The sequence below is a fragment of the Ursus arctos genome, unplaced genomic scaffold (assembly GCF_023065955.2).
Source record: "Ursus arctos isolate Adak ecotype North America unplaced genomic scaffold, UrsArc2.0 scaffold_29, whole genome shotgun sequence".
Classification (NCBI taxonomy): Eukaryota; Metazoa; Chordata; class Mammalia; order Carnivora; family Ursidae; genus Ursus; species Ursus arctos.
In genome coordinates, this window is record NW_026622974.1 from 35883715 (window position 1) to 35902756 (window position 19042).

At 39.4% G+C, this 19042-nt stretch overlaps 1 protein-coding gene across 3 annotated transcripts in view; it reads left to right on the forward strand.

Moving 5' to 3' along the window:
- LOC113261057 (cytochrome b5 reductase 4) overlaps nucleotides 1-19042 on the forward strand; it is an 82169-nt gene that overhangs the window by 3761 nt on the left and 59366 nt on the right. For all 3 annotated transcript variants that reach the window (XM_026506985.4, XM_026506987.4, XM_026506988.4), the window contains exon 2: nucleotides 435-588. In XM_026506985.4, the coding sequence (XP_026362770.3) occupies nucleotides 435-588 (154 nt within the window). The remainder of the gene's footprint in view (nucleotides 1-434; nucleotides 589-19042) is intronic.

Consider the following 19042-nt stretch of genomic DNA (forward strand, 5'->3'; position numbering starts at 1 on the left):
TTATATTTTCTTCTATTAAATCTCTTGGGATTTTTAAGGGAAAGAAATTTTGGTCTAAGTTGGTAAGTGACTCCAGCATATTAGTGACAGAGCAGAGCCAGGACCAAAACTTGTTTTCTGCCTCCAGGTTCAACAGTGTTCTTGTTGTATTAGATACCATTATGGTGAACATTTGTGTGACAGAATTTCTAAGCCCTACGTCATAGTCCATGTATTTTATATTGTTCTATTTATAATTCTAATACATCAGAGATGATTTTGACAACCATCTAAATCTGTAAAAAAAAATTGTTGAATTGTTAGGTTTGAGTTTTCTTATCTTTTTGAATGAGGATAAGAGTATTGATGCAGCCTGCGGAGAAGCAGCGGGTGGGGGAGGGGGAGGCAGCTGACTCAAAGAAGCCACATTGACTTCTTCCCTTTGCCTTTTTTAGGTCCCTCTAAAACAGGGCAGAAGTCTTATGGATTGGATTCGCCTCACCAAAAGTGGAAAGGATCTAACAGGATTAAAAGGCAGGTTAATTGAAGTAACTGAAGAAGAACTTAAAAAACACAACAAAAAAGATGATTGCTGGATATGCATAAGAGGTACGTGGTATTTATTACGTACTGCAAAAAGTTTTGGCTGGGCTTTCCAGTTGTAATGGCATATGACCTCATGATCCTATTATTTGGTGATATGATTCACAATTAGATAACAAAAATATGCCTTACGCTGGACTATGAAGTATGTAATTCTGAATTTGGACAGTATTTCTTTCTTAGGTAACTGTTTACATAGCATACCTGCACTGTACTCCCTTTGAAAGAAAGCAAGTGTTTTCCCCGGGGGGTTATTCAGTAACACTCTAGTTTACATATAATCATGTCCCACCTTAGTGCCTTATAACAGAATCATTTTGAATGGGAGAAATTGTTCTGCCAGAAAAATGTCTCTGAGAATCGAAAGTAAATCAGAAAGCCTGTGTTTAAGCCAAATCTTAAGTTCTCACATGAAGCAATTTTTATTATTTAATGTAAGTTTCTTAGCAATATTAATGATCTGATTTTTGTAGCCCCATAGCAAATTAGAAACGCCAAACTAGAAATGAGTAGATTGGTGAGAGTGAGCAGAGATACAGGAGAGTAGCTGATAAAAGCAGACCTCACGGTAATCAACAGTCTCACACCTCAGAGGGGAATGAAAGCAATAAAGGGCATGGGAATGTACAATGGGCTTCCATAGCAATGTCATGGAGTCATCCAGATATGGTTAAATATGCCCACGATCTTTGAAGTGTCGGTTTGTCATTCATTGGTGTTACACAATTGTAATTTATCATTGTATAATTATGGTATGTTGTCAGTTATCCTGATTACACTGTGGGCAGAGTGTATGAGGGCAGAGACCATGTCATGTCAGCCATACTGTTCTGTCCTTGGTGCCTGGCACATAGAGGTCATCAATATGTGTTGTTTGTTGAATGAATTTGCTTAACATTTTTAAGAAGTTTTGTTACTCACAGAGGTGTGTGGTTGTCCTGGTGGATTGGTGATGTGATAAATGTAAAGATTTCAGTAGACACTGTTAGTTTGCTAGGGACACCCAAACAAAGTAGCACAAACTAGGTGACTTAAACCACAGTGAGTTATTTTCTCATCGTTCTGGAGGCTAAAATCTGAGATCAGGGTGCCTTTTTCACAAGGCCGTGAAAAAGAAAAATGTCTCTGTCTCTCACCTAGCTTCTGCTGGTTTGCTGCCAGTCTTTGAAGTTGCTTGGCTTGTAGAAGCATCACCCCAGTCTGCCTTCAGCTTCACACTGCATTCTCCCTGTGTACTTGTCTGGGTCCAAATTTCCCATTTTTATAAGGACCCCAGGCATATTGGATTAAGACCCTGCCCTACTCTAGAATGACCTCATCTAATTATATCTGCATTGACCGTATATACAAATAGGGTCACGTTCTGAAATACTTGTGGGTAGGACTTCAACATATGAATTTGGGGGGTACGCAATTCAACCCATAACAGACACAATCAGAGTGTGAAATTTTTTTCAGTAGCAAAGGGGGTGGACTCTTCAGCAGGTGATGACATCACTTGTTCTAAGACAGAAGAACAGCTGCTCAACTCCCCGAAGTTTCTCAGGGAAATACAACTGTGGATAGTACCCATAAACTGGAATGAGGATTCTGCTAGATGCAAAAAAACTCCCTTTGCCATTTATTTTATTTATTTATTTTTAATTTTTAAAAAAGATTTATTTGTTTGAGAGAAAGAGAGAACAGGAGTGTGCACACCAGAGGGGGGAAGGACAGAGGGAGAGGGAGAGAGACAGACTCACCGCTGAGCGTGGAGCCCAACATGGGGCTCTATCTCATGACCCTGAGATCATGACCTGAGCCGAAATCAAGAGTTGGCCACTTAACCAACTGAGAGCCACCCAGGCGCCGCTCCTTTTGCCATTCTGTAGGGTTTTTAATACCCTCCTTGCTCTTTCTCCATGCTGCCCACCTGTTTTACCAGGTGTAAGTATCTGGTAGAAAATGACTGCCACACTCTGCATGAGTGTTTTCTGCTAGACTGGGTGAAGTGGAGGTCAGTGTCCAGGAGAATCTCCGCTGGTGCAGGCTGTAGGCATGTGAGTTCTGTTTCTATAGTAGGAAGCCACCTCTCTAGAAAACTCACTTATGTGAACCCTTCGTGTCTTAGTGATGTTAGATAAATGAGACATTAATATAACAGTCATACTTTATTATTCATTTGGTGTATTGATGGAGATAAAGGACTAGTGTGCTGTGTTTGAAAAGTAATATGTACACTGCTCCCAGTTATAGATCTCCTATAAAGAATGAATGTATAGCACCTTGTCTGGTAAGGTTGTTGATTTAAGGATAAATTTGTTTAAAGTCTCTGTTGGAGAATGTGTTCTACTCTATTAGTAATAAGGCTCTATTAGTAATAAGGAAAACCCCTTTGCAAAAAGTAAAGTGTCTTTTTTTTCCCCCTTTTTGATGAGTTCAATTTATATTATCAAGAAGTACTCAATTTAGGTCATGCTCTTTGAGCTTTCCCTCTAGTAGGGGAGGATAAATGGTGGACGGGTGGACATATCTGAGTGAAGTGCCCTAAGAAGCTATAAAGTAAGTGACATCAGATTGGAAGGAGGGAGATGTGTGGGTTAGGAAAATCAGAGACACTGTTGTCGTAGTGATAGCTTGGAAGCTGGGAGCAGGTTTTCATTAGAAAATAAGGAGGAAGTACATCAAAGCAGAGGGAAAGCCTAAGCTACAGACCCAGAAAGGCTTGAGATACATTCTGGAACTTAGGTTAACTGTTGAACAGTTATAAAGGAGACTAGAAAGCTATGCTAGGTCAGATAGTAAAGGACCTTGGAAGCCAGGCTGAGAAATGTCCTTAATGTCCTTAATTTAGATGGCCGTATGGACTCCAGGAGATACATGAATGTGGGGACAGTGTGGTCAGAGTATGCCTTGGAAACATGAGTCTGGCGGTGGGTGTAGTGAATTAAACGGGACAAACAGCATTTAGCTCGTTACAGAAGTTCAGGTGGTATTGGGGAACCAGGATGTTGACAAAGACAATGGAAAGTAGGATGACTGTGAGACAAACAGATTAAACAGATTACTGGTAATTTCTGAGATAGTCAAAATTTAAAGTAAGCATGTGACTAAATGTTACCATCTTTTTCTTATTGTTCTAATTTAAAATATAAATGATATCTTTTTTTTTTTTAAAGATTTTATTTATTTATTTGACAGAGAGAGAGACAGCCAGCGAGAGAGGGAACACAAGCGGGGGGAGTGGGAGAGGAAGAAGCAGACTCCCAGCAGAAGAGCCCAGCGTGGGGCTCGATCCCATAACGCCGGGATCAAGCCCTGAGCCGAAGGCAGACGCTTAACGGCTGAGCCACTCAGGCGCCCCTAAATGATATCTTCTTAAAGGCGAATGTATGCCAAATTTAGCTTAGAAGGTCAGAGATAACGTTTGGGCCCAATTTTTAATTGAAGCTGTACCATAGGGAAACATGGTATCGTGGTATCATTTTCCCCTCCTTGATAAAATATTAAATTCTTCATTTGTCTAACAATTGCCCCATATTTAGATCTGTTCCAATTTTAGCTGATCGTGTTAAGGTAGACACAATTAGTTTTTTAAAGAAATCTTAGAAAATATACACTTTGGTATGGGTTTTTATGGCTAATATAATGGAGATTATTTTCTTTTTTTGTGTATATATCAGTATTTATGCACGTGTTCAATTGTGTTGAGTCCAGTTACATTCCTAAAAAAGATGGTGTGAAAAGAACACTTGGCTGGCAGCAGTCTGTAAAACATAAACTAAAATGTGAGCACTGGCCTAGAATGATCTGTAAGGCCGTATATGGGGTTTCCAGTTTGTTCACTTAATCACCATTTTCTGTGAAGTATGTAATTACTGTAATGTAGTAGGTTGTAATTGGAATGTTGAGGGAATGGATAGGATAGGAGTGATAATGCTTTTTAAAAATTCTTGTTGAATTTACCATTAATGCAAACTTTGGTAGTTTTCTCTGTTATTGCTGTTTCTCTCTCGAGAATGAAAGGTGATTCACAAACATGTGAAACTTTGAGCAAACATCTGAATCACTCATCTGTGAAAGCTCCGTAGAGCCTACATCAGGCTTTGTTTCCCCTGTAGTATATTTTATTATAGGATGTAATCAGTGTGGGTAATGATATCTTAAGTCATGAAATCATTTTTTGGCAGCAAGGTATACAGCCTTTGATCTCAGTGAGAGTGAGGGTGAGCGTAGCCTGCCTGATACTCAGTTACAGTCATTTGAATGAATGGTATTTAGAAAAAGATGATTACCGTCAGTAGACTGGCTGCTCTGTTAAAAATTGATGGGATTTGGGGCACCTACCTGGGTGGCTCAGTCAGTTAGGAGTCTGACTCTTGGTTTTGGCTCAGGTGGCTATGGCAGGGTCCTGAGAATAAGCCCTAGGTTGGGTTCTGTGCTCAGCGGGAAGTCTGCTTGAGATTCTCTTCCTCTCCCTCTGCCCCTCCCCCTGTGTGTGCCCTCTCTCTCTCTTTCTCTCAAATAAATAAATAAAATCTTTAAACAATTTATGAGATTAAGTTGCTCATAAGGGATTTAATGGATTTCATTTTAACTTAGAAATAAACATGCTTTGATTTCTCCTAATGCTGATTATCATATACTAGTAAATTGAAGAGGCCTGTTTGAGATCACTGTAAAAGTGACTTCAAATGGGTCCATACTTTTTGTGTTTCATTACTATTTAGAATATCTTCGGGCCCCTGGGTGGCTCAGTTGGTTGAGTGTCCAGCTCTTGATTTCAGTTCAGGTCATGATCTCAGGGTCCTGGGGTTGAACCCCGCATCAGGCTCCCTGCTGAGCAGGGAGGCTGCTTCTCCCTCTCCCTCTGCTCCTCCCCCCACTCATGTTCTCGCTCGCTCACTCTGCTCTCTCTCTAATAAATAAAAAATCTTTAAAAAAAAAAGGAAAATCTTGGTAGATCGATTCCGATCTGTTATAGGAATCCAGCTTCCTAGATTTCTAAATACGTTTACAGTAAATGTTTTTAAAATTTACTTTGTAGGATGGTAGTGTAAATTTTTGTGCATACAGACAATCCTCATTGTTCGTGAATTCCAAATTTGCAAATTTGCCTACTCACTAAAGTTGTAACCCCAGAAATCAATACTCACAGTGCTTTCATAGTCATTTGCAGACATGAGCAGCACAGGGAAAAATGTGTTGGCCCAAGCACACATTCCTATTTCAGGTTGAACAAGGCCATGCTCTGCCTTCCTATTTCTGCTCTCATACCGTAAAGATGTCTCTTTCTTGAGGTCTGTTACGTGCCATGTTTTTCATATTTTGTGCTTTTTGTTGGTGTTCTTGGCTTAAAGTGGCCCCCAAGGATAGTGCTGAAGGCTGTGATGTGCCTCACAGAGAAAATACGTATGTTAGTTAAGCTTTGTTCTGGCGTGAATTCAGTGCTGCCGGCTGTGAATTAAATGCCCATGAAGCAGCAATACATATGGACTAAGGTATCTTTAAACAGAAATACACCGTAAGCACCACGGTTATGGACTGTTTGACAAAAATGTGACCAGAGGCTTACAGGAACCTAACGCTGCCTTTTCCCCCAAGGAGCAATGGTTCAGTGTTTGCCAATTCAGTGTTCACAGTGACTTCGTGGAACGTAACTGCTGAGAGAAAAGAGCATCGACTAGGCTGTTTTTTATTTATACTCCAGAAATAAAGAGAGTTTTATACTTTTTGGGTTAGATTCAAGTCCACCAAGAACAGAGCTGATTTTTCCAACATTAGGCTCTTTTCTTTAAGTCTCCTTAGCTCCTTGCTTCACTTTTATTTTGAGAAACTGTAGTATTCTTTGTCTCTAGCAGAGAAACTTTTTTCTTCTAAGAATAGCCTTTCAAATTTGGGACTAACTTTTTAATTTGTAATGGAGTGTATTATCACAAGCGTACAGAGCTTATCTGAACAATAACGTGCCATTATCACAGGGAGCTCAGCTCCTCTGTACCTGGTCTGCTTCGTGCGCAGCCCTGATCACTTCCTGACGGCAGATTTCTGAACACCTCTCTTCTGCTATCGCTTGCTTGCTTAGGAAATACAAATCAACGTTTTTTTACAGCTACATTTCCCCTTACTCATTTCAAACCTGATCTGTAGGTTTTCACATTGCCTATTGTCTCCTATTAAATGCAGATGATCTCATCCTTGCTGATTTTATTCGTTCTGTCCTGCTGACATCCAAGACGATTTGCTTTTACTCTCTCTGTATCTCCTAAATTGTCAATCTTTTCCTTGCTTTTGTTTTTGTTTTTAAGTTTTCTTCTTTCTGTCCCTTTCTTGCATTCACTAAAAATTCAGTAGAGGAAGCAAACTGTGGTCTCAGGCCTCCTCTGACCCACAGGGGTTTTGTTTGGTTGACACAGCAGTTTACAAGCTTCAGCCAACGTTTTGAAATTTTTTTCTTTGTGGGAATGTTTGTGATAATAAACTCAATTTTAAAAAAAGATATAGGATAATTCAAATTTTCTTTTGTTCTTAGTTTTTATGTTATGTTTTTCAGTGAATTTGTTCATTCTAATCTCAGGTATTGACCATGTTGCCATATTGCCAGAAAGCTGTGCACAGCATTCCCTTATTACATCTTTAGGTTCTGTGGTGATACACCTGTTGTGGTCCGGATATTGCTGATTGTTTGGCTTCTCTCTTTTTTTCTTGATCAGTCTCACTGGAAGTGCATCAATTTTATTAACTTTTGGTTTTGATTTTCTTTGTTGCTTATCCATTTTCTATTTCATTAATTTCTACTCCTGTCATAGTTAAGAAGGTGGCTATTTTAAGACTCTTTTCCTGCAGTGTTGGCATCAATATATTTATGGAGATAATTTGCAGTTACTCTCGTTATGTTCTTGAATTACCTGATTCTAAGCTTTTATGCTTAAACTATACAGTTACTGTCATTATAGTCTTGAATTACCCGATCCTAAGCTTTTAAGCTTGAACTGTTACGGCATACTTTCTCCTGTTTTATTATATTCAACTCTGGATTGAATCCTGGGTTAGCATTTGTGTGTTACTCACTTCGAGTGCCATATGTAAATTAATTGATTAAGAAATTACCATGGGGTGCCTATTACTTGTAGTTCTTTTTTATGTTAATTAACAATCATATAGGATATCCTTCTGGGACAGTTTTTATTTCTAGTAATTTAATGAAACATGGCTTTTGCTTTTTTTGTTACCTGTGTGTAGCTGTCATTCATAAAAAATAGAGAAGATAGTTTTGAACTTTTCCTCTATCTTGGTTCACTCATTTAATCAATATTTCTTATCATGCACTCTACCAGGTTCTGGGAATAACATGAAAATATAAAACAGAGATGGCTTTTGATTTTAGGGAATTTACAGTGTGGTGGGGATCACAAAGCATTAATTAAATCTGACAAGTATTGTGAAGGAGAGGTACACTGTGCTGAGTGACCACTGCAGAAGATGGAGCTGAGATCTGAAAGTTAACTAGGCAGAGAGGAATGGGAACGGCGCTCCAGGCTCTGGGAAGAAGCACACGCAAAGGCTGGGTGGTGTGATTGTGAGAGAGAGATCACATGCACACACATAGGTATTCACCGTGAACAGAAGGTGCTTAAAGTTAGTGATGTCTATCTTCTTTCTTCTCTCCTCTTGTATTGGAAAGACACACTCTTTTTTTTTTTTAATTTTATTTATTTATTTGAGAGAGAATGAGAGCATGAGCAGGGTTAGGGGCAGAGGAAGAGGGAGAAGCAGACTCCCCGCTGAGCAAGGAGCCCAATGTGGGACTTGATCTCAGGACCTTGGGATCATGACCTGAGCCGAAGACAGTTGCTTAACTCACTGAGCCACCCAGGTGCCCAAGACACACTCTTTTCAAAGATCCCACTCTTTCTAAGACATTTTCTTAACTATGGTTCATCTCCATATGCTCTTATCAGTCCTCTCCAGCCTCCTCATGACCTTGGGCAGTTGCCTGTCCAGCACTATTTAACACCCTTCAATTCTTTTCTTTTCTTTTCTTTTCTTTTCTTTTCTTTTTTCTTTTCTTTTCTTTGACAGAGAGAGAGACAGCGAGAGAGGGAACACAAGCAGGGGGAGTGGGAGGGAGAAGCAGGCTTCCTGCTGAGCAGGGAGCCCGACGCGGGGCTGGATCCCAGGACCCTGGGTTCATGACCCGAGCTGAAGGCAGACGCTTAATGACTGAGCCACCCAGGCGCCCCTAACACCCTTCAATTCTTTGCTTTCTTTCTGCCAACAGTTTCTTCCTTTAATCTCTTCATGACTTTGGCCGTCTCAGACTGTGTTTCTTTCCCTGGGCTTTCTTCCTTAGCACTTGGTGTTGGACTTCTGTTAGAACATCTGTAACATGTTTTGGTCATTTTTAGTGTCTTTCCTATTTAAATTGAGTTTGGGAATATAATTCACTGCTTCCCTCCCTACCCCTACCTTCTAGCATAGGGCATGGCTCCTGGCTAGTGTTCAGTAAATGTACCTTGAATCATTTGTATATTTTGATTACACGTAGGAGTTTTAAACCGTAGTAGGGCTTTATATTTCACAAAATAGTAACCAGTTGAGAAACTTGATATTTGATGTTTCTAGATTATGGGCCCCAGGAGTTCCTTAATCAGTTTGAAACTTTGTTATTTCTGGATAGTTTTCTTATTTCTTAGATTCATGGTCCATTATTGAGTTTTGAGCCCATTTTACAATGTATTAGTATTTCCATTAAACGCCTTTTTGTAGTTTTTGTCTCTGTGATGACATTTCTTCTCTGTTAAATGTCATCCACATTTTCTACTAGATTTTTTAAAGGCATTAATTACAGTTATTTTAACATTCCTGTGTAATAGTTTAACATATACACCATCTTAAGTCTGGTTATGTTACTGTTTTTCTCTCTTGACAAAGAGTTCTTTTGTCTTTTTTTTTCAGTGTGACTTGTAATGTTTGCTTGAATGTCACGCGTTGCATAAGGTGGAAAGTAGAACCTGAGGTATTTACACTTAGAAACAAGTACACTTTTTCTGGCAGACAATTCGATTGAGTCAGTCTGGGTAGTAGTTGAGTTGGTTTTGGGGTTTATTGTTGCTGTTGTTACCATCAGTATACCACAGACTTCAAATACCTCCCACAGTGGGTTGCTGCTAACTTGTTTGTAGCGTGGGGCCCCGCAGCCTTGGAGGATTTTCTCCTCGTTCCTGTTGCACTCTTAGCTGACAGCTTGCCTTGCATAGCTGTGTAGGCTCTCCTTCCGTGCTCCGGGCTGCTCTTGCTTGTTACTTGGTGCAAGACTTGTGGTGGAGGCAGAAGGGGTTTTGCAATTTTCCTGTTTGAGCCTCAGTCTCAGGCAGGTCCTGTGCACTTGAGCCCCAGAGTCTGAACTTTTTTTTTTTTTAGATTTTATTTATTTATTTGTCAGAGAGAGAGTACAAGCAGGGGGAGCAGCAGGTAGAGGGAGAAGCAGGCTCCCTGCTGAGCAAGGAGCCCAATGAGGGACTCGATCCCAGAACTCTGGGATCATGACCTGAGCCGAAGCAGTTGCTTAACCGACTGAGCCACCCAAAGCACCCTGAGGCTGAACTTTTTCAGTGTTTGTGTCACTTCCTCAGTGGACATTCTCTTCTGCCTCATACTGGGTGTAAGATCTAGAATGCAGGCGGGTTTTTGCCTCTCCCCAACCTCCCCTCCTGACAGTGGAGCTTTGCCTTATATCAGCAGGGCAAGAGGAGGAGGACAGGGCAGAGGGTATAGGCTCTGAGCAATTTCCCTGCCTCTCCCAGTGCTAGAAGACCTCTAGTTTGTATCAGCACAGAGCCTGGGCATGAGTGGGCTTTCTGTCCCTCCCCCAGTGTTTATCTTGCATTTACCTAGCGTCAGACCAGAGTGAAGGGGGCTGTGTGTTTCCTTCCCTTCCCAGCAGCAGCAAACTTCTGCCTGGTATCAACGCAGGAACTCAAGGGTGAGAGGCTTTGCTGTACCTCCCCAAGCAGACAACTTTTGCTGCATGTGAGGGTTCAGTGTGAAGCACGCGTGAATTTCTTGCATCTGCCCCACCAGCAGCTGATAATCACCGTGTATTTGGGCAGTCGGAAAGTGTACGGAGACTTCTGGGTACTCCTGCTCCACCCTCGAGTTTGGTTGTGAGCGGGTACAGAATCCTGTGTCTGAGGCCTTCAGGGTTGTAAATTGGCATGAGTGCACATTTGGCCCTTCAAGTATTTGTTAACATTTCAGTTGTTTTAATAGCAATGTCTTTTTCCCGTGCTCCGTCAAAGATGAAACAACTCGTGTATCCCATCTTCTCAGAGGGGCTACCACTTAGATTATTGGTTGCCTTGTGACCTCACTTGCCTGATGGGCTCAAAAACTTATGGTTTTTATGGATTGTCTGGCTTTTTCTTTTTTTGTTTTATTTACATTTTATTTATTTAATTTTTTTAAAAGATTTTATTTATTTATTTGACAGAGAGGAGAGAAAGCACACAGGAGAAGGGAGAGCAGCAGAGGGAGAGGGAGAAGTAGGTTCCCTGCTGAGCAGGGAGCCCCATGTGGGGCTTGATCCCAGAACCCTAGGATCATGACCTGAGCTGAAGGGAGGCACTTAACCAACTGAGCCACCCAGGCACCCTATTTTTCATGTTTTAAAGATTTTATTTATTTATTTGAGAGAGAGAAATAGAGCACAAGCAGACTCCCCACTGAAAGCAGAGCCCGATACAAGGCTCCAGGTGGGGCCCACCCTGGACCCTGAGATTATGACCTGAGCCCAAATCAGACCCTTAACCAACTGAGCCACCCAGGCACGCCTGGCCTTTTCTTTTTTGTTAAGGGTAGGAACACATTTTTCCTGTGGCTTTCTACTTCTGAAGTTCATTATTATATCTTAGCTAATCTTTGCAGCTGACTTACTTTGGAAAATAAGAAATAATCCAAAGCACAAGGACATACTTGCTCCCCCTCCCCACAAGGAGGTAATAGCAAGGTAGTCAAGTGCTGTTGGTAGCTGGCAGTGGTAGACCTAAGGCATAGGCAGACAGGGAAGTGACTCCATGGAATGGGGAAAACTGATCTTTTAGAGAGAGGGTGTCCTGTTTAATACTGACATAAATTGTAAAACCACTTTTAAGTATATGGTCAATGTGGCTATTGCTAATGGTGTTTGGTCATTGTTCTCCCTAGTTTATGAATGTTTTTCAAAATATTTGGAGTGTAACTGATTCCTCAGACGTCTGGTTAATTTTTAATGATCAATTGCCTCAAATCAATTTCCTAGTTATATATCAGGGCTTTTTTTCCTAATACTAATGTCACATAAGATGATCTTTGATAATTATGCCCTGTTGACATTCTGAAGTGCATAGAGGCCTTTATCACATTCTATTTAAATTTTCCCACGCAAACTGAGGCATTCAGATCAGATTGTCTTTGCTCTTTTGTAAATTCTACTCACCATCATTGAAGTTGTTTGGTGAAGTTAGAAGCTCCAGCTTGAATTCAGGACAGTTGTTACCTGGCTCTTTTCTAAGTTTGTGTGAAGCAGAAACTCATTTTTCATCTTTCTTTTTCTTTTTAAAATCGTGCACCAGAGGCTGACAATTTAAGTTGCTTAGATATTAATCTTAATTTTAGAGGACTTTCTTCAAAGGTCTGTCCTTTTATTTTGAGAGTGATGGACCAGAGAGCAGAATGGAAGCTCCACGTGTGTGGGCAGAACTCTTTTATGCATCTGTTTGGCTGCACTGGCAGGCGTCCCCAACTGACTGTGTGCAAGTCTTTTGGGCTGGAATTCCCCCCATCATCTGCAAATAAGTGTTCTGAGGGTTATTTGGAAAACGGGTGCTGCTGGGATGGTGGATCTTAATGTTTTGACTTGTAAACTTTTGCTTCTGATTTTTAGTTCAAACCTCTCCCGCACTCCCGAGTGTGTTTCCTTTACTATAATGTTTCTCTGGTCCATCCTCTCTAGGGAATAAATGTATACTTCTTGCAGGGTAGAGAAGGGGCTGGTTGCTTGGTAGTGTAGGATGGGGGAGGGGATTTACGGCTCATATTGCTTCTTCTATTGAATTTGAGACCTTCCTGCCCCCTAACTTCAGAACTACCTGGAATCTCTGGTTCTTACATTTTTTGGTTGGTGGGGGGGGAGACGGGGTGTTGCATACATTGGCTTTTTATAGGTTCCCCTCCAACTTATACAGGCTTTATTTTCACCTTTCTTCATTCTGCTGAGTATGTTATCACTCATCCATTTGGCTTTCAGGTGTCTAAAACTTTATTGCTGTCATCTCCTCTTCTGATTTCTGTGTCATTTTGGCTTTATGTGTTATTTATCTTTTACAGTCATTTTAGAAAATTTTCAGGAGTCTAAGAGACAAATAATGCTTTTAATCCTGAAATTCTAAGATATTCTACTGTCCAACACCTAGTTGGGTGCAGTATTAACTAAAGTAAAGTGGTTAAAGTTAAAGATATATACTAGATATTCCTAAAACAATCACTTTAAAAATAATGAGAGGAGGTATAGCTAAAAAAAAAAAAAATCAATAGATAAAATAAAATGAAATTCTAAAAAGTTTTGTTAACCCAAAAGAAGGCAGGGAGAGAGGAATAGAGACACAGAAAACTTGGACGAAGAAAAAGAAAATTTGAGGATAAGGATGAAGAGTGATAAAATGGTAGCTCTAAATTCAGCTACATCAATAATTAAGGGTAAATGGACCAGTCTTTGAATTGAAAGATAGAGATTGTGTGTTTATGTGTATCAAGACCTAACTACACGATGCCTCTAAGGGATACACTGTATTTATTTGTTTTGTTTGCTTATTTTGCAGTGTTTTATGTAATTATTTGTCTTTGGTTTTACGTTCCCAGTCAGTTGGTTTCCAAAGTTACTTAGGTCAGTTCCTTTTCTTTTTTCTTTTTCTTTTTCTTTTTAAATTGAAGTATAATTACATACAGTGTTACATTAGTTTCAGATGTATAATATAATGATTCAGCAATTCTATACATTACTAAGTGCTCAACACTTTGTGTACTCTTAATCCCCTTTATCTAATTCACCCATCCCCCAATCCACCTCCCCTGTGGCAACCACCAGTTTATTCTCTGTATTTAAGAGCCAGGGTTGTTTTTGTTTGTTTGTTTGTTTTGTTTTTGGGGGAGTTTTTTGGCCTCTTTTTTTCTTTGTTCATTTGTTTTGTTTCTTAAATTCCACATATGAGTGAAATAATATGGTATTTTTCTGTCTGTCTGATTTATTTCACTTAGCATAATACCCTCTAGGTTCATCCATGTTGTTGCAAATGGCACGATCTCATTCTTTTTTTTTTTTTTTTTGTGGCTGACTAATATGCCAATGTATATATATATCACATCTTTATCCATTCATCAGTCCATGGACATTTGGGTTGCTTTCATATCTTGGCTATTGTAAATAATGCTGTAATAAATGTAAGGGTGCGTGCATCTTGTCAAATTAGTGTTTTTGTTTTCTTTGGGTAAATACCTAGTAGTGGAATTACTGGATTATATGGTATTTCTACTTAATTTTTTTTGAGCAGCCTTCCTGCTATTTTCCAGAGTGGCTACACCAAGTTGTCTTCCCACCAGCAGTGCATGAGGGCTCCTTTTTTTCCACATCCTTGTCAACACTTACTTCTTGTGTTTTTGATTTTAGTCATTCTGACAGGTGTGAGGTGATATCTCATTGTAGTTTTGATTTGCATTTTTCTGATGATGAGTGATGTTGAGCATGTTTTCATGTGTCTATTGGCCATTCGTGTGTCTTTGTAGAAATATCTATTTAGGTGCTCTGTAGAAGGGGTACACTTAAAATACATAGACACAGATAGGTTGAAAGTATAAGTGGAGAAAAATGTGTACTGTCTAGACAGTAAGTATAACAGGGTTGACCTATATTGATATTAGATGAAGTATATTACCAAGACAAAGAATCTTACTAGAGATAGACATTTCGTAACATTAAAAGAGTCAGTTCATTATGAAGACTGTTTATGCTTTATAACAAAGTTTCAAAATACGTGAAGCAAACACTGATAGTATTGAAAGGTAGAAATAAAATCAGCAGTTATGGTTGCGTATTTTAACACCCTCTCTCAGCAGTTGATAGAAGAACTAGATAAATATCGGTAGTAAAATTAAAATAATGTGTTATTTCTTTACTGAACACAAGATGGCAAAGTGGTCACAGTACTTGCGAAAATGGATCTGTACATTTGAATACAGTGAAATATGCTATGATTTTATTGTGTGAGCACACCTTTTTCTTCATTGATTTTAGAGCCAACAAAATGAGCCATGGGGAATAGTGAAATAAGTAGAAATACTGCAGTGAGTCGCATAATATTTGGCATGTACATGATGGGCATTAAATAAATTCTTGTTGAGTGAATACAATGTGGGGCTTTAGAGTTAAATCTCTGTTTGAATTTTCAAAACTAATTTTAAATATGATTACAAAAATACTTTTACTTATAGCAATAGTTCTGAAATTTTTTTGGCTTTAAGATCTCTTTACTCTTGTAAAAATTACACAGACCCCCGAGGAGGTTTTGTTTATGATGTTATATCTGTTGATGTTTTTGCCTTTCAGAAATGAAAATTATGAAATTTAAAGAGGCAGCTCTTTCTGCCCACAGGTCCTGTCCCAGTGCTTTAATAAAACCAAGATTTTATTTATTTATTTATTTGAGAGAGAGAGAGAGAGAGAGAGAGAACGCGTGCAAGCGTGAACATGGGGAGGGAGAGGATCCCAAGCAGACTCCATGCTGAGTGCGGAGCCTGACTTGGGGCTCTGTCTCATGACCCTGCAATCATGACCTGAGCTGAAACCAACAGTCTGATGTTCAACTGACTAAGCCACTCAGGTACCCCAATAAAACCACCTTAAAAAAAAAAAGACAAAGAATATTTTAAAATTAATTTTAAAATAAAAACAATAAAGTCACCATATGTTATCACAAATAATAGATATTTTTATGAAAAATAACTTTATTTTCCAAAACAAAAAATAGAGAAGTGGCATTGTTTTACATCTTGGCACATATTTTTAAAGTGTAACTTCATAGGTGACAACTGTATTCTTGTGTCACCTTCTGCATTTTATCTTACACACTTGTGGAAGAAAGATTTTTAAAAAGGCAGATGGCATCTTGTTAGTATTACTACAAAAACGGTTTGGCCTTGGACCACCCACCAAAAGACATTTAAGCTCCCTCAGGAAGCTCTGGATCATGCTTTGAGGTTCTCTGACATAAAATAGAACAAAGAAAATGACAAATTATCAGTGGGTGTGTGGCCTCGAACCATAGGGATGCAGTTCACTCCCTATCGGTGGGTTATCACGGTTCACATGGGGTTACCTACCCTGAAAAATTGTGGGAGCCTCATCTGGGAGATAGGTTAATAGGTATAAATGTCACTTGAGGCTTACATTGTGGTGTCAGATATAGAGCTGGGGTTGAGAACGAGTTGGAGCTTGCTGCGATCCAGTTGTGAGTTTCATTATCTGAGATAAGTGATTCAGGTTCTGTAGGTGGGAAAAGGCTTTTTCTGTCTATGGGAAGTTGGAGTGGTGACTAAAAAAGAGTGCTCTGAAATTGGAAGCTTCCCACATTGCTGCTGAGTATAGAAAACATTCTGGCAGTTCCTCAAAAAGGTAAACATAAATTGTATATGACCCGGCAGATTTACTCCTATGTATATACTCAAAAGAAATAAAAATATATGTCCACGCAAAAATGCGTACATGAATGTTCATAGCAGCATTATTTGTAATAATCCCAAGGTGGAAATAACTTAAATGTCAATGAACTGATGAATAGATAAACAAAGTGTGCTCTATCCATACGTGCAATATTATTCAGCCATAAAAAGGAATGATGTATTGACACATGCTGCAACATGGATGAACCTTGACAATATTATCCTCATGAAAGAAGGCAAACAAAAGACCCTGTATTGTATGCTTCCATTAATTTGAAATGCCCCAAATTTGCAAGTCTCAAGAGACAGAACGTACATTAGTGGTGACTCAGCGCTGGGGAGGATGGTAGGAATGCTACCTGAAGAAGGTTTCTGCGTATTGTTAAATCATAGTATCTGTCGTGTGGTCAGTGACCCCCGTACAGGGACTCACGTTTCTCACAATATCAACATCAAAAACTCAAAGACGCTTTCTCCTTTTTAAAAAAGAAAGGAGTCTCCTTTTGTTTTCTTTTTAATACTTTTTAAGATCCGATAATGCAACCAGTGTTACCAGTGTCTCTTTTTAGCCTTGGCTTCCAGGAAGTTTAGGATGACATTTCATGCTCAGTCCTAGTAACATTTTTAGTGGGGTTAGGCCACTGGCATATTTGCTTTTCTTTTGCACGTTTCGTTGTGGGTTTTTAAAATTTTTACACACAAACAAACATTTTGTTCTAGGATGCCTTAGGCTTTAGCAGTAGCAGTTCGGGTTTAAGTTACAACAGATATAAAAATTATATGTGAAAAACTAGGGGCAGCATTTACCAAGATGGGGAAGAGTTCTTTCTGTGTAAAATGACAACATTAGTTTTTAGATATAAAAATGATATTGATCCTTGAACGTAGCCTTTATATGAGCAGTGAGCTCCTAGCCTATCAAGCAGATGCTGGATGATCGTCTTGTCTGTAGATCTTGACCCTGTACTGGGTCAGAAATCAGACTAGAAATTGCCTTTAGAGTTCTCCTCGTCGTCAGACTCTATCACTCTGTGATTGAATTGGCAGTATAAGTTTCTGATGATACAGAGCACTAAGTGGTCGTTTTAAAGTGAGTAATTTTTATTCTGAGAACTTGTTTGAGAGCTCAGAGTTCCAAACATATAACACAAGAGATAATTTCATGAGAAACACTAGAATAGGTACCAGTACATTGCCTAAAGAACTCAGTGTAGCTGTTGTTCTGAATGTGTGCTTTCCGTTGCACTGTAGCTTGGCCAGGATGAAGCTAAAAAAGGTACCCCTGAATATCGTTAGGGTGTTTAAAAGTGATGTCTTAAACATTAGAGTAGATGTTCCTAATAAAACTGTTGTATTTTAATTTTAATAAGTTGTTCTTTTTTATCTATTTTTTTTCCAGTACAGTGAGATATAGTTGACATATAACACTCTGTCCCAGGACCCTGGGATCATGACCTGAGCTGAAGGCAGACGCTTAACTGACTGAGCCACCAGATGCCCCTAACTTGCTCGTCTTGACAGTACTCAGTCAATCCTTATATCTACTCCTGGTTAGAGTTTTCAAAAGTACAAAACAAAAAATAAAATATCAGCATAAAGGAGGGGATGAGTAGATAAGATGGATGGCTGGGTGGATGGATAGATAGATTGATCGATCAGTCGATAGATATTCTCCCTGACTCCCCCTCTGCAACTGAAGGTGACCCACGTAAATGATCTAAAAGCCCCTGTTGGGCTGTGACCAGAGGATCCTGGTCACAGCAGTTTTGTACCATTCAGGACTGATGTTTTATGAACCTCTTCCTGCCCATTTTTGTTTTTAACATCATTATTAGGATTTAGGTTTTGCAGAATTCGTTAATAGCCTAGCATTGAGTTGAGATTATGTCTGTGGGTCCCTAAATACCATGTATTTATATTTGACGGGCAATCTGTTGTACACATCTGCCATATTGTGCAACTAGAGCTATAGGAAGAAGTTGATTGTGTCATTGCAGAACTTAGAAAATTGCAAGCAAAATTAGTTTCAAAAACCAGGTGGTCAGAATCCACGGGGGGCTAGAGGCTTGTAAGTGAGAGATTGCTGTCTGAACAGCACGTATAGTACAAATAGAACACAATCGAGCATGAAAGAAAAGCGTAAAGTTAGGTTCTCTGTGTTTGTTTTCTTCTGCCACATTCAAGTTTTAGTTGTTAGGAAATGCATTTGAAGAGGAAAAAGGAAGGAGATAACATAGAGGAAGAAAAAGAGAGAAGAAAGCCTCTGCACCAGAGGAAAAGATTGTTGGTTTTGGAAGCTGGGGTATATCTCATAAGTAACAAGCTACTCACACTGCCAAGTGTGGTTGGATCTAACAGTTCTTGGACTGAGACGCTAACGCTCTCAGTTCCTTACAGTGAGGGATTTTATAGGCATTCCTAGTTTTGTCCATTTGAAGAGCATGGAAGCTGTTCAGGTCTGGGGTGACAATATGAGAGGATAAGGGTCAATCTATAGGGCTGAGAGGTCGAAGAGAACACATGTGGGATGTTTGAGGCTTTATATGCTGATTGTGGATAGCTGGCAAAGCTCCTATTTATCTTTCTGCCAGTTGCCGAAACATATGAAATTCCATCACAGAAGGTTCATGATTGTTGTTGTCAGTTTCATGTTCTTGAGAAACTCTAGTCAAGGTTTGGTTGCAGAGAAAGTTTGGAATTCCAAGTAAGGCGTTCTGTCTTAAAAAAAAAA